The sequence below is a fragment of the Hypomesus transpacificus genome, unplaced genomic scaffold (genome assembly GCF_021917145.1).
Source record: "Hypomesus transpacificus isolate Combined female unplaced genomic scaffold, fHypTra1 scaffold_51, whole genome shotgun sequence".
Taxonomy (NCBI): Eukaryota; Metazoa; Chordata; class Actinopteri; order Osmeriformes; family Osmeridae; genus Hypomesus; species Hypomesus transpacificus.
Window position 1 is genome coordinate 389921 of NW_025814024.1, and position 22740 is coordinate 412660.

At 41.9% G+C, this 22740-nt stretch overlaps 1 protein-coding gene across 3 annotated transcripts in view; it reads right to left on the reverse strand.

The window, feature by feature from the left end:
* Window positions 1–11429, reverse strand: part of dym (dymeclin) — a 210238-nt gene extending 198809 nt beyond the window's left edge. For 2 of the 3 annotated variants that reach the window (XM_047017284.1, XM_047017281.1), the window contains exons 1-2: window positions 11103–11428; window positions 10094–10278 (exon numbers count right to left, since the gene is read on the reverse strand). In XM_047017284.1, the coding sequence (XP_046873240.1) occupies window positions 10094–10233 (140 nt within the window). In that variant the 5' untranslated portion in view covers window positions 10234–10278; window positions 11103–11428. Of the gene's footprint in view, window positions 1–10093; window positions 10279–11102 lie in introns of all 3 variants that reach the window. The other variant, XM_047017283.1, reaches the window with a different exon arrangement.
* Window positions 11430–22740: the final 11311 nt, after the last annotated feature.

Sequence of the window (22740 nt, forward strand, 5' to 3'; positions counted from 1 at the left end):
CAAAATGGTATGGGTAGTTTTCACCCGGTCCCTAACGCAATGCTGCAAAGTAGCGTCTTCCGATTGTGAGACAAATGTCGAATATGAAACTAACGTCAAAATGACAGCAGCGGTGTCTGCCTACCATTGAGGAATTTCCCAAGGTAAAATTTTCTTCCAAAAAGGAGTAAATAACAAGAGGGAGGTCTACGCCAGACTTAGATTGACTACTGCAGCCTAAGGGACAACATGTTTTCGATTGTTTCAAACAGACTAGTATGAAGAAAAGATTGGCTATGTGGCTGTGCTAACATTCAGCGGCTGTAGGCTGCTTGTACTGTTTACTGCGTTTACTGTTTTGACATATTAGCCTAACAATAAATTAGGTAATCTGGCTTTCATAACTCAGTGCCTAGCCTCTTACTGACATCATCGCACGTCACTGCCGTGTTTCAAAACAGCTTTACTCAACAACGTCCCCAGCTTCACTCGTTGAAAACCAACCAATCAGCGCACACCTCATCTAAATGAGCATACCATAAAAGGAGAAAAGCTAGCCGTTTTCCCGGAAAAATTTCAGAGGATCTATCAGGGGGCATAGAACAGCACCTGGGCCATTTTCAACCCAACCAATGTTACATACCCTATTCGGAGAACTTAAGGAACAGTGTGAAATACCCCAAAAACCCAGTCAATTACCCCTTTAATGGACAAGTAACAGCTTGATGACTGTCTACCAACTCAGAAACTATTGTACAAAACATTAGGCTATATCACAACACAGTATCACATCGAAATAAAAAGGCATCTTTACCTGTTGGTGTTGTAGCATTTTTTTACATTATGAATTTCATTACGCTTCTTTGGTGAGACCTCTAGGTACCCCGTTAGCTATAGCCATCAATACATTAACTTTCCAACATCAAATGCACAGTTTTACAGGTTTGTGTGTACAATTTAAAGTATAAACTCAGTACATTCTTGAAAGCAAATTTAGATTATGAAATTAGGCTACATGTTTACTGTGGGTAACATTGAGAATGATTTTCGACAATCTTACAAACCTCGTTAGTGTGAGGAAGTTCTCGAAGCATGTAGTCAACCTTCGTGTGTCCATATCTGCTGCGGTCTGTGAGCAGCATTCTGATTGGCTACTCAACAAGCAACATGCTGATAGGACACCTTATTGACCCGGAAAAAGAAAACGATTTGCAGTCGCAAAAAAAGATTTGCAGTCGCAGAACAAGATTTGTAGTCGCAGAACAAGATTTGCATCTGTAAAAAAGTGTTGTATAATGCAAATTATGATAACTGACACTTTTTCTGCGACTGCAAATCGTTTTATGTGACTGAAAATTATTATTGACCCTAATTTGACTCCATACAATTGTACCCCAGAAGTTGTACCCTCTCTAGTTACATTAATAATTGCATTGCAGGTCGATATAAGGTGTGCCCCTAAATGTTCTGCTTGCTCTCCTAACATTTTCAGTCAGGGGCTTTTGTGCTCCCAGTAAAAAAGGTTAGTCTGGAGCCCTGGATGGCGTGTTCCACTCGTTTGAAGAATTCAAACAAAAGTTCTTTTTGACGGATAAAGCTGACTTCTGAAATATTTACAGATCAGGAGCAGTGTAACTAGTCTTAACATCTCACTTGATAATGACAAAAACAAGCTTCTCTGCTATTTGAAGTTGCCTGAGCTTGTCCGTAATGCATCTGTTTTTATTAAATCAAGGCAGATAGTTTGTATGGTCATTCTAATCACTTGAGGATAATATGGGAGAGGGACTTGAAGTCAAACATTGAGGAAAAGGCATGGGAAAATGTGGTTTCCAATCCAGGGTTCACACATTATAAGGTTATTCGCAGGTATTATTATAAACCAGTCAAACTTCATAAAATGGGATTAATGAAGGACTATCTGTGTTGGAAGTGTATGAACGTCACAGGCTCCTACCTCCATCTTTTGTGGGATTGTCCCCTGGGGTCTCATTTATAAAGCTTGTGTATGCACAAAACAGGGCTGAAAATGTGCGTACGCCACTTTCCACGCAAAGATTGTGATTTATAAAAAACAAACTTGCATGGTCCTCCACGCAAACTCTGACCCTCCCGTAGGCCTACGCACATTTTGGAAACAGTTGGAATTGGCAATTCAGATGACCGTACTGTAGTCAGACTGCAGAAATTGAATGTGGGAAGAACATTACTTACTGTGGGAAGAACATTACTTACTGTGGGAAGAACATTACTTACTCGAAATATTTATATATTTGGTTTTCCTTGTACACTTTTGTTTCATTCAATTTCATGATTATCATGAAGATTACATCCAGCAGTGTTAATTGCGCTTGTACTGAGTGATAATTGTTCCATAAAAACCTTGTACAATCCAACTCAAATTTTAAATCAGAATTCAGCGCTTCCTCACCATCAGATTGTCCACTACGGGAGTGCAGGAGGGGAGATTCCCCGACTGCATGGAATACAGGATAACATCACATATGCTACCTTTAGATAACTGCAGAACACAGTGTATAACTAAATATATGTATTTAATACTGTGCAAATATCCTCATAAGTCAAAAACTGGAAATACAGTCGTTAAGCTCCCGTGAATCGCTACACTCTACTTCCTCGTATCAGTCCAGACTTTAATAGACTAGTCTACTGTTCATAACAAAACGCTTTTGTTTTCAAATTATATCTCGACTCGCGGTATCACTGGCACAGATGACGCCACTGCACAGTTTTTTTTAATTGGTGATCTACAGGCCACAACATTTCGGGCTCCACCAATAGGCTAACAGTGTCTGAGAAGTTGTCATGCGCTATGATTCACCGTAAAGAACAATCGCATGCAAGGGTCATGATGAGATACTAGATTGGCATTCATGAGGTGCTTTGCATTGACTATTTTTGGTTAAAAATGGGCGTGTTCAGGGCGGGGTACAATCCTGATTCAGTACGCACACTTGTGGGTAATCTGTGATTTATAAAGGGAACATTGCGTACAGGTGTGCGTACGCACGGTTTTATTAATCTGAATTTTTGTGTGCGTACGCCATTTTAGGGGTACGTACACTTTTAGTAAGAATCCTACGCACAGTTTTATAAATGAGACCCCAGGGGCATCATGTATAAAGGATTGCGCAGCTTTCATACCAGAAGATGGCGTACGGCCAAAACTCGAAAAGTACCTACGCACAAAAATATTCACATGTATAAAACCGGTCGTACGCCAGGTCCTGCGCACCTTTCCTTTATAAATCACAATCAACGTGAGATTGACCGCACGTGAACGAGCCACTGACCCCGCCTTGCCTCCTCCCATAAATTAATATGCAGATGGACTTTAAATGCGCTCCTGAGGTCATTTCGTTGTCTAAATTACCGTATTTATTCGAATAAACGCCGCCCTCGAAGAAACGTAGCACCAAAAATGAACATTAAACGCTGCAGCGTTTATTTGAAGAACTACGGTGACTGTGAGATCGCGGTTCTGACAACAGAGGTGGAGGCGAGAAAATGTGTCCTGTTTGGCGGCCTGTCATCAGGTATTAGTGACAAAAGATAGCACTTTGAGATTTAGCTAAATGTAAAGTGCATTACAAATACAATTATCATTATTATTATAGGGCCATCAATGCTGTGGGTTTAGAGAACCGGACCATGGCAGAAATTAAGAAGAAATGGTCCGATATAAAACTTTAAATGAAGAAACGAGTGGTGGCGCATCGTAACAGCATGATTTTGTCGTTAGTTTGACAGCCTCAAGTTTAACAGAAGTTATTAAGTGGTGGCAGTATAAACAGACGGCTATATAGCATTTCCCGTTTTGGGTTTTGGCATTTTGATATGATCATCCATATTAATGATCAAACGTTTATTTTTTATGTTTTTTGAATAGTCAACGTCATAACGTACTAGTGGAAACTTTATTTTGTAATGTTTGGTGAGTCTCGGCACTTTTCAGTTGGAATTCGCCATGTTACAGAGCCAGACAAGACTTTGCGGACGTCCCGCACATTCTCACGTCTCCTCAAAAGTTTCCGTGACGGCCCGCACATTCTCACGTCAAGTAAATCTTTATACATCACAGCCAGTGTGCGTGAAAACCATCGTACGCAAGCTTTTTGTGCGTACGCAACGTTTATACATGAGGCCCCAGGTATTTCCTTTTTGGAAACAAATCATTTTGCAGATTATTTATTAGACAACTATTGCAGATTGGTTAGCCACACCATTGACAGAGTCTCACCAGCTGTGTCTCCTTGGGGATAGGCCAAAGGTAGGCACACCCAATAACAAAAGGTAGAAAGACAATAGGCGGCTTCACTACTTGGCCCCCAATAATAATAATGAAAGGTAGAAACCCAATAGGCAGCTTCGCTGCTTGGCCCACAATGACAATAATAATAATAACTAGAGAGTAGGGGTGGGCGATATGGCCAAAATCTCCTATCACGGTATGAGTAATTTCATATCACGGTTACGGTATATATCACGGTATAGTAATTGATATAGTAAATATAGTCAATTTAATTAAGAAATGGTACTATACAACCATACCGTACTTCATCATCAAACTTGATTATTTATTACAAACAAAACAACTGCCTCACATGAGACAACACGAGTTAAAAACAAGACTCAAAGTTACTAGTAGGAGCGTTCCGATTGACTGATGCGCAGTCATGCCATCCGCGTGGTGACCTAGTACTCACAGCGCAATACGGATCCGTAATGCCCTCAGACAAACGGGGAGGTTAAAAATGATTCCTTTGTTAATAATTTGTTACACAGAACTTTATTATATTAAATATTCATCAAAAATTATTCACACCTTCACAAAATCAACCACAAACAAATAATTTATGCATATACAAGTAGCAACGCTAGTGCAAAATAACTATTTAACTGGTCGGCTCCATGAGGCCAGGTAAGTAGCTAGCTCCTGAGACTTCTCATCAAAAGAACAAAGGGGAACCTTCGATTAAGACACGTTCGTAGGTACCTAGCGAAAAGTAGCCTGAACTTTCCTAGATCTTAAGCTAATGCTGAATGCTCGCTGATATAGCTGTCTGTCTTACTAGAACGACGAACGTATGCATCGTTGCTAACGTGTGCTGACGTTGTGACTATGTATGTGAGAAAGACGCGTAAGTGACAGAGAGACAGAGGGAGAGCAGGGAAAGGAAATGCAGCTGAAAGAATTCGCTGCATGTTTAACCTAAATGTTAAAATGCGTCTATGTGGGAAACTGAAAAGTATACCGCGGTTGAAACGGTATAGCCAAATCTCTCCCAGTAGACACATTTCTACGGTTGCACGGTATATACCGTCATACCGCCCAGCCCTACTAGAGAGGGTACAATTTCTGGGGGAAATGTAGGGTGTGCTTGCTTGCGTCGGTTGCAAATGGGTCCATTTTCCCATCTAGTGATATTTTCAAGCATTTAGCCTCCTCATATTGCATAATTCATTAAGAACACCCTTTGAAACAAGAAACCCCCTTTGAAACAAGCTACTGTAACAACGTTGTCACTGGCAGTATTTCAGATGGAATTGCGATTCAAATAGTACCGTCTGCTAACTGAAAATAAGCCCCCCAAAACAAAAGCAGTTTGCTAGAGGCAAGCTAGCTGCTGTTGCTATCCACACTTCACTGATTGTTTGAAAGCGCCGGAAATGAGAACGTTTCTTTTGTAATGGATAATGTGTAGAACGCCGGTCATTATTGGGAAAATAAGCCCCATCAGGGCAAAACAAAACCCCTTCGCTTCGCGTCGGGGTGCCGTTCGCCCTGTCGGGGCTTATTTTCCCAATAATGACTGCCGTTCTATACGTTATCCCGCTTATTACACGGCTACTTGCCAACAAAAATAACTTAACACAGTGTGTCTTTTTACAATGTATTTGTTACCATTCGTATTGTTGATCAGCAGAGAAATACTTCACCAAAGTACTTCATAGACTTTGAACATTCTTTAGGCTTCAAATCAGCTGACGTCGCTAAGCAACAGAGTACGCTGGGGTTGAAAAGTTACCGGACTACTTGCGGAGTGCTACGAAAGACGTGAATCCGAGGCAAAAAAGGCCACTTCCCTTGACAGCTGTCAAATATGCATAGCAACGGTCAAATATGAGAAAATTGTTCACCGCAGAACGTTGGGAAGCCCCATTCAAGTGAATGGAGCATTCTACAGTATTAAGAACAGCCGTGTAATAAGACATAATAAAGTTTTGCCATAGCTGTGGCATTGAAGACAGTACTGTAGCCTACTACTACACACTGCCAGTGGGCGAGCTGAGTCTGTGACTCTGAGGCTAACGTCAAAACAAGACGCGGTCTCACTCAAATTCCAAGTTTTACACAAATAACAAAAATATGCTGACCCGCTGGCTGTCTTCACAATCGCCATATCTTTAAAACACTGCTCTCCATTTGAAAGTAGAATTGACCCTGGTATGAAATTAAGAAAATACTCATCAGACGCAGATCGACAACACTGTTGTCGACTAGTGTCAACACTCGATGACAACACTGTTGTTGCTGCCGCAATCGTCAATGGAGGCTGACGGGGCTCTCACGTAGCAAACAAATCAACGTTTTTACAGCAACCTACATTAAAATCTCACCACCTGGCTGTCTTCACAATTGTCATATCGTCATCAAATTTCCCTCTTTCAGTTTTTTCGTGTAAAATTGAACTTTAAAATTAGCTACGAAAATACTACTATGACGCTTTCTAGCATGGCTGCCGCCTAAAAGACTAGGCGGTCTCACGGGCGACCCGCACTCGCTCAAATTACAAAGACTTTGACGACCTAATTCAAACATCCGAGATTGCAGTTCCACTCAAAATCGCTTTCTCAACAAAGCCAAATGGTTGGGATTTTTTGAGGTGGGATTTTTAACTTGTAATCCAAACTCCAATTTGTGTGCTAGAACGTCTCTATCACGTTGTATCCATGCGTCGTTGCTAACGTGTGTTGACGTGGTGACGTAGCTAGCACAGATTACCCTTCGTCGACTAAAGGCACTTTGTCGCCACAAAAACGTTGTAACCTCCTAAACTGTGCAACAGAACGTAAATCCCAATACAAGCGACTCAATCGCTACCAAGACGAAACCTTTGACACCACCGTTGTGTATGTAGTCAACATATTGACTGAGCTTTAGGGGGGCAAAAATAAATAATAATAAATATATATGTGAGATAACCATGGTTGTGCCCTAGCCGAAGGCAAAGCACACCCAATAAGAGGTAGAAACACAATAGGTGGCTTCGAAGCTTTGCTGCTTGACCCCTAAGAACAGGGCCTTTATGAGGCCTACCTTATCAGAATATATATAAATAAATATACATAAATATATACATAAATGGTTTGGCCTACCATTTGGAAAATAGTTGTAAACTATTAAAAAGTATTATAATATGATTTGTTTCGCTCATGTGTGAACATGCAAAATGCATTTATTAGTTATGTTTATCTGTCTTAAAATCTATTTAATCTATGCACTTTACGATTACAATTATTGTTCCGGCTATGTCATGACATAAGAATTGCGCTTACAAGTCAACACACAAACACCCATGTGATGCTGATGCACTTCATAGAATTCATTTAAATGTTTCCATAATTTTGCACTTTTGGTTGGACTCCGCCAGGGCTGCCCTATGTCACCGATTCTGTTCATTACCTATATGGATAGAATTTCTAGGCGCAGCCAGGGTGTTGATGGGGTCCGGTTTGGTGACCTCAGGATCGGGTCGCTGCTTTTTGCGGATGATGTGGTCCTGTTGGCTTCATCGGGCCGTGACCTTCAGCTCTCACTGGAGCGGTTCGCAACCGAATGTGAAGCGGCTGGGATGCGAATCAGCACCTCCAAATCTGAGGCCATGGTAATCGACCGGAAAAGGGTGGAGTGCCATCTCCGGGTCGGGGAGGAGATCCTGAACCAAGCGGAGGAGTTCAAGTATCTCGGGGTCTTGTTCACGAGTGAGGGAAGAATGGAGCGTGAGGTCGACAGGCGGATCGGTGCGGCGTCCGCAGTGATGCGGGCTCTGCATCGGTCCGTCGTGGTGAAGAAGGAGCTGAGTCGAAAGGCGAAGCTCTCTATTTACCAGTCGATCTACGTTCCTACCCTCACCTATGGTCACGAACTATGGGTAGTGACCGAAAGAACGAGATCGCGAATACAAGCAGCCGAAATGAGCTTTCTCCGCAGGGTGTCCGGGCTCTCCCTTAAAGATAGGGTGAGAAGCTCGGTCATCCAGGAGGGGCTCAGAGTAGAACCGCTGCTCCTCCGCGTCGAGAGGAGCCAGCTGAGGTGGCTCGGGCATCTGATTAGGATGCCTCCTGGACGCCTCCCTGGTGAGGTGTTCCGGGCACGTCCCACTGGGAAAAGGCCCCGGGGAAGACCCAGGACACGCTGGAGGGACTATGTCTCTAGGCTGGCCTGGGAACGCCTCGGGGTCCCCCAGGAAGAGCTGGCGGAAGTGGCCGGGGGGAGGGAAGTCTGGGCCTCCCTGCTTAGGTTGCTGCCCCCGCGACCCGATCCCCGGACAAGCGGCAGATGACGGACGGACGGACATAATTTTGCACATAGTTATAAACTATATATAAACTATACATATTTTGCTAGACATAACTTATTAAGGCTATACAACCTTTGACTGAATGACAGACCTGTGCAATGTAACCCTTGCTACATCTGCTGATAGAAAGGCGAATTGCAGCCTTGAAAGGCAGGGGAAAAAATGGCTGAATTAAACCAAAAGATGACGAAAATAGCCTTAAATTAGCTTTCCCCAGAATTCTTTGGAAAAAAAAATTATACTGGGTGATCAAACACACATATCTATTAAAAGTCAAGCCGGGCCGTTTGCACAAAACACCTTAAGTTATTTCCTTAACTATGACACTTAAAGGTAAATGTTTCCTTAGCTAAGGGATTTACTTAAGGGTGTTGCACAGAATCCCTTAATATAAATGGTTTCCTTAGCTAAGGTGAAATGTTAAGTTTAGGACCAAAATAAGGAGAAAACCTTAAATACTTAAGGGAACATTTAAGGAAACCTTAAGGAAAAGACTAGTGGTGGGCCGTTATCTGCGTTAACGTGAGACTCTTATCGGGCGATAAAAAAATATTGCCATTAATCTATTCTCAAAGTTGGGTTGGGAGCTGGGTCTATACTACGCAAGCTATTAAGACTTTCACCTTGATATTTTAGCGCAGATGTATACCTAGCCGAATTGCACTGTAGTGAGTGAACGAGTCTTCGAACCTGTGTGTATGCCTTGTGTATGAAATTACCACATCAAACGTGACATGCTAACATGGATGCAGCTATGAAGCCGCCGGGTTTGCTTCAGGGAAAATGTATTTTTAAGAAGCTTCCCAATGGAAACCTCGACAAGACTAAGGTTGTTTGGACCCGCGGTGCGGAATTAGTTTACTGTACGAGTTCTTCCAGTCTCAAATACCACCTAAATGCAAAGCATCCCTTAGCTAATGCGGAAGATGCCGGGCAAAGCACTGATGTAGCGCAGGGGAAGAGTCGTCGTCAAACTACTACAGTATGTTTGAGTGCAACCGAGGCAAGTCCGTCAGCACAGCTCTATCAGCCAATCTAACTAATCTCCTCGCTCACCTGGCTTGAGAAACCCATTCTCAAAGACTTACTTTTAGTCATTATTTGGGTAGCACACATATTTTGAATGCTTTCGCCGGAATTCAAATGAGCCATTTTTATCTAGATTAATTCCAAGATTACAGTGAGATTAATCTACATTTAAAAAAAAATCTATGCCCACCTCTACAAAAAACGTAAGGGTGCCTGGTGTAACCAATTATATTTTAAGGAAACCTCTGACCTCAAGGAAAATCTTAATTTAAGGTGTTTTGTGCAACCGGCCCCAGGGTCCTGGAATTTGGGTCCGGCCCCAGGGTCCTGGAGTGCGAAGATCCCTTTTTTTTCTTCTAGTATAAAAATTATATATTGTGAATATTTATATAACATTTTTTTTGTCTAGTACACTTTGCATTACACTTTAGTCTTTGTTGCTCTTTTTCTATTGTTACGTAGGATTTATTTTTTTCTACCTGCTGGTGGGGCTGATGAAGGTGAAAGAGATGAGCTGGTTCCAGAACGGATCGTTCTCTGATATGGACTCTGTCCCGATGAGGGTTCTGAGGCTCTGGTTATCCGACAAGTCAGTGACTAGGCTAGTGTTGGCTCCCATCTCCCAGTTCAGCTTTCAGATGTTCCTCACTGCCTCATCTGGCTCCTAGACAGACAGGGTGCAGGGGTGATACAGACATGTAGCTAGTATATCATGTTGGATACATTTCTGAGGGTAGGCCGATGCTTTGTGCAATTGAACAGTTACTGGCACCGAAACATCTATAATATAATATACAATATTATACTTTATGAGTAACAAAAGCCAAACTAAAATGTATTGTTTCATGCTAAGCTATTGTTTAACAGCACACACTGGCTCTAGCCAGAACCACTGCTTGAGGAATAACTTGTAGTTTGTAGTTGTATTTTCTTGAGATTTCATTAAATTAACCTGTGTTTTATTAATAGGAATAGCTATCTACCTCTGTGAACACTGATTATGAAAGTGCTATAAGTTTACCGTAACTTTTCTCAAAACAAACGTTTAACCAGTGATATGCAGATAGATCCAGTCGACCAAACCTTTGAATGAACAAATTCGAGAGTATCAACTTGCCCTGTGGCAATGACACTTATAGCTCGTTAGTATTATTAAGTCAGTAGTACTGTAGTTAGCTAAATAACAGCTATGAGATAAGTGGCGACGTTGCACCCAAATACAGTAACATTACCATTAGGCTACACGTAGCTACACGAAATGTACAAGCTCACTTGCTGCAGTAGTTGGCTGTCTGAAGAGACGCTACCCTATTAGCTAGCTAGAACTGGTTAGTTTGTTGGCTAATAACAGTAGCTAACTAGCTAATAGTTTGGGAATGTTACATCCACCTAGCATAACATTTAGATAACTGCAGTAGTCTAGTACTAAGATAGCTTGCTAGCAATAACTACAGTAGCGTAGCTAGTCTAAATCAGGCGACAGCTCACCTGTCAAATGTCTCGCTTCTATTAGTTTGGCACGTTATCTCTCTCAGATGTTCCGCGATATTTGATCACTCTAGGTCAAAATGCCACTTCCTAAAACAGACAAACTTTGGTAATTTTAGCAATTTGTTGTGGCAGACTTTTTGGACAACCTAATCGTGATCCACCACGTCGCCACCAACCTTTACGTGACCTACGTGACGTCAGGAAAAAATAAGAGTTTAATGTGTAAGTGAAATAAGAGTTTAATGTATATTAAAACATAATTAATCAGCTTCTTCTAAATGTTGCATTTTTTTATTAAATAGCTAAATTGCTCTCCTCTCTTGCATGACAAGCAGATTGCTTGTGGTGGACGGCGCATAGACTGTAATGGACGTTGTCATCGTGACATCACCCATTGGTTTGTGAAAGCCCGTTTTGAACAGACTCCCACCCAAGCCCCCACCCCTCACCCCTCGGCTTGAAGCAACGGCCCCGGTGGATGTAGGTGGTATTGCATTACGGTTAGGTTTCCGACTCTTCCGGTCGTTTTTATTCTATTAACTCCAGTCAACATTTACAAAACTATCTCCCCCAATAATTTTTGTTCGATTCTCGAACCTGGCTCATACTACTAGCTTTTTCATAGAATAATTTTTCCCAATTTTTGCTAAGTTTGAGACCAATCCGAAATGGGTAAACTAGTACCCCCATTTATTTGCTTACGTCAATAAAAGTTGCCTGCAAATGTGCTGGCGAATAGGGGAGACCGGGGTTGGTTGGCTACAGGGGTTGGTTGGCACACAGCATTTTTGGGTCGTTTTGAAGGTCACAGAAACAAAATTGTAACATCAAAATGTCTGTTTTCTCGACCTGCACTCATCTACTATGTTAAAACATCTGAAAATCACAAACTGTTTTGGTGAGGGTAACATTTTCACTTTTATAGTATCAAAAGTAAAAAAGTGGTCTGTGGACTGAATTTATTATAAAACTGTGTCAGCTAAAGATATTTAAAACATGTTACATGTAGTTAATAGACATAGGAATCAGCTACATTTTCATTTAAAATTTGAAAGTTTGTGATGAGTGATGGTAGATAGCCAAAATTCAATTTGAAATGTAAAATTTGAAAATGAAAATGCATTTCCAGAAATGCATTTTCATTTTAAGAACGTGGCTGCAAAATCGTGACCACAATTCAAATGAAAATGCATTTCCAGAAATGCATTTTCATTTTCAAGAACGTGGCTGCAAAATTGTGACCACAATTCAAATGAAAATGCATTTCCAGAAATGCATTTTCATTTTCAGAATGTGGCTGCAAAATCGTGACCACAATTCAAATTCAAATGCATTTCCAGAAATGCATTTTCATTTTAAGAATGTGGCTGCATTATTTGACTCATAAATAAAATTAGTAATCAATCATCCTATTATCATTTGCATTTTCTTCCTCAAGACTGCACATGTTATGCCATAATTAAAAAAAAAACAGAGCGGACATTGCATTTTCATTTTCATGTTCTGCCCGCAAAGAACTGCCCATAATTCGAAAACGAAAATGCATTCTGAGCGGCGCAGCAGAGTGACGTCAGTAGCCGCTCTTCTTCAGCTCCCTGCTGACCGAGCTACCCATCTTGTTCGGTAGGGTGCGGTGTGCACATACGCATTGCATTACATGGCAAATGTGCCGGGAAATTGATTGAATTGCCGGGTCTTTAGAGGACGCATCACAGATCATGGCGCTCCCTCAAATTGTGCAGACACTGATAGAATTAGCTGAGCTGGGTAGAAACTAATAATATATGAGTCTGATGCCCGTGACCGAGTAGAACAAGTCACAGAGAGCTTGGCTGCATACTCTGCCGTCACAGACGTAGGCCTACACATTAATGAGGTTGCCATAGTAAACCTCTCTTCAGTCCTGGAACGGCTGGATGCTGTGGAGCCTCAAATGGGACGGGGACGACCAACCATCCACATCCCGTTCGAGTCCATCGAAAACTATTTATTGAATGGTTTAAAAATAAAGGACATAGCGGAGCTGTTCGGCGTAGGCCACCAGACCATCCGTCGGAGGATGCAAAGCAACGGATTTATGGAGCTAGAAAGCTGACAAAAGTATCTGAATTTGAATATGAAAGATCTGAAATATTTGTGTGTCGAATTTCATAAAACTGAAATATTTTGCTGTTGAATATATAATATATGAATTATTTGTATGCCAAATTTAATAAAACGGAATTATTTTGATCCAAAAATAAAAAAATTCTAAAATTCAGATTGCAGGAATTCAGATTCTTGAAATTCAGATTGCGGAAATTCAAATTCAGATTGCGGAAATTCAGCTTTTGTCTGAACTAGGCCAAAGGTGAAACAGCTTGCTTTCACAGGGAAAAGTAGACCATTTAATAAATAGTTTTCGATGGACTCGAACGGGATGTGGATGGTTGGTCGTCCCCGTCCCATTTGAGGCTCCACAGCATCCAGCCGTTCCAGGACTGAAGAGAGGTTTACTATGGCAACCTCATTAATGTGTACGTCTGTGACGGCAGAGTATGCAGCCAAGCTCTCTGTGACTTGTTCTACTCGGTCACGGGCATCAGACTCATATATTATTAGTTTCTACCAGCTCAGCTAATTCTATCAGTGTCTGCACAATTTGAGGGAGCGCCATGATCTGTGATGCGTCCTCTAAAGACCCGGCAATTCAATCAATTTCCCGGCACATTTGCCATGTAATGCAATGCGTATGTGCACACCGCACCCTACCGAACAAGATGGGTAGCTCGGTCAGCAGGGAGCTGAAGAAGAGCGGCTACTGACGTCACTCTGCTGCGCCGCTCAGAATGCATTTTCGTTTTCGAATTATGGGCAGTTCTTTGCGGGCAGAACATGAAAATGAAAATGCAATGTCCGCTCTGTTTTTTTTTTAATTATGGCATAACATGTGCAGTCTTGAGGAAGAAAATGCAAATGCAAATAGGATGATTGATTACAAATTTTATTTATGAGTCAAATAATGCAGCCACATTCTGAAAATGAAAATGCATTTCTGGAAATGCATTTTCATTTGAATTGTGGTCACAATTTTGCAGCCACGTTCTTGAAAATGAAAATGCATTTCTGGAAATGCATTTTCATTTGAATTGTGGTCACGATTTTGCTTCCATAGAAATGGCTTGAGTTGCCTGCCTTGTTGTGGCAAGTTTAGCACATCGTTGTCACACATACATTAAATGTTGTTAATATAGTTTATTCCCGTTATTTTAAAACGGATTGGATTTTTCGTAAAAACGTTCATGACATGATGGCAAAGATATTATGTTAAGCGCGAGCATAGATTGTTGACATGTCTATATGGAGCAAAGACGAAGATTAATACTGTAACTGTTAACCACAATAGGAAATGATATATATTTAAATAATATTAGTCTTGCCTTCAGAAGCTTTTGTTAAACACACCCATTATTCTTTTTTTGATCGTGCCAGACTGCTTTTGTGGGACAATGAAGGTCCTCAGTGACTATGTTTCACCCCCACTTACATCTGATGGTAACGTCTTGTAGCCTATATGGTTCTATGAATATGCCCCTTTCAAAGGCAAATGTTCAATAAAGTATATTTTAGACACACTTTTCGAGCTTTTATTTATTACATTATTAACATGTCTTGTTAGATCACGTTATATCCATTAATAGACGTTTGGTTTTCTAGGTTGAACATATAAAACACAGGCCACATTTCCACACCGATGATAAATTGAAGGCAGTGTGAATTTCGTGGCATTTCGTTTGAATATAAAGTTGACAGTAAGCTATGGTAAGTCTGCATTATGGAAGATTTCGGTTACCTAAATAACTATTAAGCTTTATTTGCCTGGCGAGAACAACGACGGAGCTGTTCATGTTAACAGTTTATTTAATCCGATACAATGCATTGGAAATCATACTCATATCACGAAGAAAAAAAGCAAAATATGTGATGAGTTCCATCTAGAATAGCCCTATATTTATAGCCTGGCTGCCAGCCCAACTTCTCCCCGCCCACAAAAAAATTTGGTCGTGAAGTTGGGTCTGGAGGGTTCATATTCTGAGTAGAATTATGAGTATGACAACGTCAGGCTACTATATTTAGCCCTATAGCCTATTTCTAAAAAGCAAGTAGAAGGAATACTATACAGTGACAAAATACATTTCCGTTAAGTTTGCATCATGTCTTTGATTCTTATTGGACTTTCTGCCCATAGATTCTGCCTTAGCTCACACGCTCGGAACCATATAAATCTATGCTCGCGACTGGTTGTCGCAAAGTATGACGTGTACAGCTAGTTGCAAGCGTGCCCGAGGTCTCGGAGCTAGGGGAAAAAAGAGCCACTGTTTAAAGCTAGACCGGAAGACACGGAAGTGGAAATATGGCCGCGCCCGGTCTCGCGCTCTCGCTTGCCTCACTGCGCCACTGAGCACTTTTCATAGAAATGAATGGGGACGCCATCTTGGAAGACAAAAGTAGCTTACTCTAGTTATATTAACTCTATGCTCCCACCCCTCGGTTTGAGGCAACGGTCCCGGTGGATGTAGGTGGTATTGCATTTCCGATTAGGTACTCGTCTGGTCGTTTTAATTAAATTAATTCCAGTCAACTTATCCAAAACTGTCTCCCCAATAATTTTTGTTCGATTCTCGAACCTGGCTCATACTACTAGCTTTTTCATGGAATCATTTTTCCTGATTTTTGTTAAGTTTGAAACCGATCCAAAATGGGTAAACTAGCACCCCATTTATTTGCTTACGTCAAGAAAAAGCTGGAACTGTGTTTGTGGGTACGATTGAACAATTGACCGTGCCTTATCTAACCAACTGTCTAACTTTCTCTTTCAGAACAACCTGCTTGACCCCAACCAATCGGGCTTCAAGACCGGCCACTCCACAGGGATTTTCCTCCTTTCAGTCACCACTGCCCTCCAGTCTGCCAGAGCAGCTTCAAGGTCATCCGTCATCATTCTGCTGGACCTTTCTGGCTTTCATGGCTTCTCCTACCACTGCTGCGCTGACGACACGCAGCTGTACCTGTCGTTCCCCCCGACCGATCCGGGGATCACAGCTAGGATTGAGGCCTGCCTCGCAGACATCTCTGCCTGGATGACCGAGCACCACCTCCAGCTGAACCTCGCCAAAACAGAACTTCTCATCATCCCGGCCAAACCCTCCATCTCCCACGACCTCTCAATCACCCTGGGATCTGCGACGGTGACCCCTTCATTCTCTGCCAGGAACCTTGGGGTTACCATGGATGACGAGCTCTCCCTCACGGCCCACATTGATGCGGTCTCCCGGTCGTGTAGATTCACCCTCTACAACAGGGGTGTCGAACTCCGGTCCTCGAGGGCCGCTGTCCTGCATGTTTTAGATGTTTCCCTGCTCCAACACACCTGATTCAATTAAAAGGGTTGTTATAACGACCATTCATTCGAATCAGGTGAGCTGGATCAGGGAAACATCTAAAACATGCAGGACAGCGGCCCTCGAGGACCGGAGCTCGACACCCCTGCTCTACAACATCCAGAAGATCAGGAGATACCTGTCTGAGCACTCCACCCAGCTGCTTGTCCAAGCACTTGTCCTCTCCAAGTTGGACTACAGCAACCCGCTGCTCGCCGGTCTCCTAGAATGCGCAACCCGCCCTCTTCAGAGGATTCAGAATGCAGCGGCCCGCCTGGTCTACAATCTACCCAGACGCTCCCACGTTACCCCAGTCCTCATCTCCCTCCACTGGCTACCCATCACGGCCCGCATCAGATTCAAGACCCTGGTACTGACCTTCCAAGCAGTGAACGGGACTGCACCGAACTACATCAAGTCTCTCCTGCAGCCCTACACCCCCACCCGCCACCTACGGTCTTCTTCAGACAACCGCCTGGTGGTCCCACCACTCAAGACCGCCCGGTCCCAACACAAGCTCTCCTCCTGCCTGGCCCCCCAGTGGTGGAATCAACACCCCAATTCCATCAGAGACACAGACTGTCTCTCCACCTTCAAGAGAAGGCTCAAGACGCACTTGTTCCGGGAGTACAACGGTACTTAGGAATGGTTTAATGAACCCAATGCTAGTTTCCTCAAGGATCACAATGACTCTTGCTTAGAGACTTGTTGCTCTTGTTGGTTAGTGGTAACTGAAAACTGTTGTATTCGCTAATATAATATAAATATTAGGGCTGTCCCCGACTAAGATTTTCTTTGGTCGACCAAGACTCGACTAAAACATCTGAAAATCGACTAATCGAACTTAAAAAAGAAAAAACGTATGAACATTTTGGCGATCTGACTCAATGGCTGCTGGACATTGCAGATTCAGCCGCTAATAGGGATTATGCAGAGCGCTCAGCGTTCGAACCGGAAAACAGATGTAATCGTTTCCGCTTCTCACTTCTGTACACATCTGCAGCGCTAGGTGATCCAAATAACTTATATTGACGGGGAAGGTCAAGGATTTTATTAGTTGTATTACTCTCTACATTAGGGTAAGTGTGACAGGAATAAAGCGATGAGTTCATATAACGTTATAATAGCCTAACGTTAGACTGTTTCCCAGGAGGTAGCACTAACACTAGCTCTACACATTAACTACAACGTCACAGTAGGCTACATACAGTGCCCTCCAAAAGTATTGGAACAGTGAGGCCAATTCCTTTATTTTTGCTGTAGACTGAAAACATTTGGGCTTGACATCAAACAATGAATGTGAAACCAGAGATCAACGTTTCAGCTTTTATTTCCAGGTATTTACATCAGGATCTGATGCACAAATTAGAAAATATCACCTTTTTGTTCGAACCCACCCATTTGTCACGTGAGTAAAAGTATTGGAACATGTGACTGACAGGTGTGTTTTGTTGCCCAGGTGTGTCCTATTACATACATTATTCAATCAATAAATACCACTGAATGTCTACACTCAGGTTCAGATTGGGTAAGATAGGTTTTGTCTATGCAGACTGTATTCAGAGGTGAAAACAACATGAAAACCAGAGCGCTGTCTTTGGGTGAAAAACAAGCAATTGTGAGTCTTAGAGAAGATGGAAAATCAATCAGAGCCATTGCAGAAACATTGGCCATAGCCAGTACAACCATTTGGAATGTCCTGAAGAAGAAGAAAACTACTGGTGTACTAAGTAACAGACGTCGAACAGGTAGACCAAGGAAAACATCAGCAGTTGATGACAGAAACATTGTGAGAGCTGTAAAGAAAGACCCTAAAACAACTGTTAGTGAGATCAGCAACAACCTCCAGATGGCAGGAGTGAAGGTATCACTATCTACTGTTCGCAGAAGACTTCATGAACAAAAGTACAAGGGCTACACCAGAAGATGCAAACCACTCATTAGCAAGAAGAATAGGAAGGCCAGGCTGGAATTTGCCAAAAAGTACAGAGATGAACCTCAAAAATTCTGGGACAAAGTTTTATGGACTGATGAGACAAAGATTAACTTTTACCAAAGTGATGGAAAGGCTAAAGTTTGGAGAAAGAAAGGAACTGCTCATGATCCCAAACACACAAGCTCATCTGTGAAACACGGTGGAGGTAATGTCATGGCTTGGGCTTGCATGGCTTCTTCTGGGACGGGCTCATTAATCTTCATTGAGGATGTAACACATGATGGCAGCAGCAAAATGAACTCGGAAGTCTACAGAAACATTTTGTCTGCCAATTTAAGGAAAGATGCAACCAAACTGATTGGCAGAGCCTTCATCATGCAGCAAGATAACGACCCAAAACACACTGCCAAAACAACAAAGGAGTTCATCAGGGGCAAGAAATGGAAGGTATTAGACTGGCCAAGTCAATCTCCAGACTTAAACCCTATAGAGCATGCATTTTACCTGCTTAAGAGGAGACTGAAGGGAGGAACCCCACAAAACAAACAACAACTGAAAGAGGCTGCAGTGAAAGCCTGGGAAAGCATCAAAAAGGAAGAATGCAAAAGTTTGGTGACGTCAATGGGTCACAGACTTGCTGCAGTTATTGAAAGCAAAGGATTTGCAACTAAATATTAAGTCTTATTCACTTAAATATGTTTTAAGTATATCTGTTCCAATACTTTTGATCACATGACAAATGGGTGGATTCAAACAAAATGTGATATTTTCTTAGTTGTGCATCAGATCCTGATGTAAATACCTGGAAATAAAAGCTGAAACGTTGATCTCTGGTCTCACGTTCATTATTTGATGTCAAGCCCAAATGTTTTCAGTCTACAGCAAAAATAAAGGAATTCGCCTCACTGTTCCAATACTTTTGGAGGGCACTGTAGCTACACAACTAGAGCTAAGTTATCAATGAAATATATGAATTCAGCAAATTAATTTAAGAAGCTCATTTTAATTTAGTGTCATATCCATATCATTATTCTGGTTTCTATAGCTATATCGTTCTATATCGTTCCTAGAAGGAATTACGTTTACTAGCCTACTACTAGGCCAAAAAAAATGTTAAAGTTAGCAGGTGTATAAGATTACGCTACCGACAAAATTGACCTGTAAATACATACTGTCACACTGGTAGTTGTTGCAATTGATTACAAAACACTGCATTCTTATAGTCCACTTTGACTTCTACAGGTACAGTCTTCGTTTGACAGTTTTAATCGTCTGCTAGCAAAAAAAAAGGCTACTCCCCAGGGTACTCGGGGCTCTGGAAGTCCGTTTGGCAATCCTGTGTACATGGAAAATTGTAATTAAGGGTAGCTCCTTTAAACAGGGGAGGGGAGTCAGATGGCTGAGCGGTGAGGGAGTCGGGCTAGTACTCAGAAGGTTACCGGATCGATTCCCCGCTGTGTCAAATGATGTTGTGTCCTTGGGCAAGGCACTTCACCCTACTTGTCTCGGGGGGAATGTCCCTGTACTTACTGTAAGTCGCTCTGGATAAGAGCGTCTGCTAAATGACTAAATGTAAATGTAAATGTAAACACCGGCTATAGTAGGTGGCCTTTACTACGCTGTGTTTACCTCAAAAGCGGCCGGCCGGAAGTAGTTACATCTGTTTTGTAGAACCCGGAAGAATGTTGCGCATAACCCCTATAGCCTACTAATAATAAGACTCTTATCACCAGTCCTGTTGTAACCGAATGCCGATGGTATTTAGTATCTCTTACAATGTACTACCAATTAAAAATATTGTTTGTTTAACATGCAAATCCTCAGAGCGCGCTTATCACTGCCTGAAAACTTGCAGCATGCGAACTTACGTAGAAGCTGAGTGGGGAACGGTGCAACAGAGAAATATTTTGTTGTTTTGGCTATAGAAGATAATGTCATTTGATTTGGATGTAATTCTTATAATAGGCATATTCATTTTTCAACCCAGTGTGTTAGCATGAGCGAAGTAGGGCTAGGCCAATTTACGTTTTTCAGGTGGTAGGCTACATCATATTCGACGTTGAACTATGAAAAATAAACCGTTGTTGGCAGTTTGCATTCAACGTTTTTCGAGTCACCCGGTATTTCGTAAATGTAAATGTACTTTAATGAAATGCTGCCATACCACAGATTTCTTTGCCATTTTGACTAATAACACCAACAAAGTAGGCTATGGCAGAGTTTGTAGTTCTGCAGCCAATTGTGCTCGTGCCGTGGGCAAAATACCAAACCAAAACAATGCGCGGATTAACTAGGGTGACCAGATTTGAGTTTGTGAAAAAGAGGACACTTCGTCGCGGGCGGGGGGGGGGGGGGGGGGGGGGGGGGGGGGGGGGGGGGGGGGGGGGGGGGGGGGGGGATTTAGTCCAGTGTTTCTGTGGCCTTCAGTGATTGTTTAATGTCTTTAATGTATCTTATCAATATATTAAAGCAATAATGATAACAAATACAAAATTCTAAATAATAAATTGTTTATGGTCACATATTAACATAAGGAAATTAGGACACTTTTCTGCCCTCCTCATATATTCAACAAAGGCGGCAAGGTGCTCACATTGTTGCCAGATTGGAAATGGTATCGTACCAAAAGCTCAAAATCATTGTATTTGGAGGATAATAATCGTGCATCTGGCAACACTGAAAAGGCGGTTGACCAATGACAGTTCTCTCTACGGTCAGAGCTCGCGCAAGAAGGTGGAACATAAGGGAGATACCCTTCCAAAACTTGTAAGGCCGGGCGTAATAATTAGTTTGTGAAAAACCCAGAGAAACACAAATATCCAACGAGGCAAAATCCCGGACGATTTTGGAATCCCTGCCGGGCGCATTTTTTAGGTCTCAAAAAGAGGACATGTCCGGGTAAAAGAGGACGTCTGGTCACCCTAGATTAACGAAAGGGAAAACAGTAACACCTTTTCTTTTAAATTATATATTTTTAAAGTTGCTTTATAACTCTTAAATAATATAATCTACAATTTCTGTAGAACATTTAGTTAATTCAGCAATGATGACACAAGCGGGAATCAGATCTCACACTGCCATACGGCAGCTCGACAAAAAAAATCTTTGTCGACCAAGAGCATATCGACCAGAAAGTGGGGACAGCTCTAATAAATATTATATTTTAGTTAATCTTATTTATTTTTTTATTTTTTACTGATGCTTGCTTTTCTTCAGGTAGGCCTACACTTGCACTTGGCGATTCATGTTGTTTAATTGTAACTTGTTATATGCTCTCATGGTTCTTCCCTTTGGCACTTATTTTTTTGGTTGTTCAGAATGTGTGCTTCTTGTTTTGGCTACCCGCAATGCTTTCGGGCTATCATGTTGTTGTTATCAGTGACCTATGCACTTTGTAAAGCTCTCTCTTGGAAGTCGCTTTTGATAAAAGCGTCTGCTAAATGAATAAATGTAAATGTACGAACCATAGACTTATATTCACCTTATTCCGCCCCGCCCACTTGTTCCATATTTTCGCACTTCTGTTGTATTTGCACTTCCTCTTTACCCGGGATATCATTCAATTCAATGGAGAACTGCCGAGAAGTCCCGCTGCTAAAATATTGAATAATAAGGTGGATTTGTACAAGATGTGCTATGTTCGTGTGCTACAACAAGTCAACAATACACCCTTTCACTGGATGGCTTAAAAACGACTTTTAAGTGTTTATTTAATTTGTTTGCCCGTGTTACGTCCCTACTGGTTTCCGAGCTAACTGGTTTCCCAGCGGTGCGTGCACCTATCAGTCTGCCTCTATCACCAGATTCGTCACAAATTCACAAACATCACTGGCGATTTTCAAGTCGGATCTCATATTTGCTGCGGCGAATATGAAAGTATAGGCGCACTACATTAACATTCACGACCAAATGGAGATAAAATAAAACATTTGCAGGCTCGCATGAAGTGGGATTCGATCGCACTAGAGCAAAACACTTCATTTACCAAAGGCCCTTGCTTTACATCGTGAGCCATTCCAGCTCACGGAAAACTTCATATCAGTTATGTGCTTAATAACCACCTTGGCCTCCAGGTAACATCTTGATTTGGCTTCTTCTGGAACAACTGGTTACCATAGACACTACCCGAATGTAGGCTACTAATAACGTATTTCGTATTTGTTACAAGGCAATAGCCGTATTTACCCCGCTCTTTGTTTAACTTGTTTAAAAACTAGAAACCATAAACCGACTCTGTTGCTACTGAGAAAATAACTTTTCACCTGCCCCATTTATACTC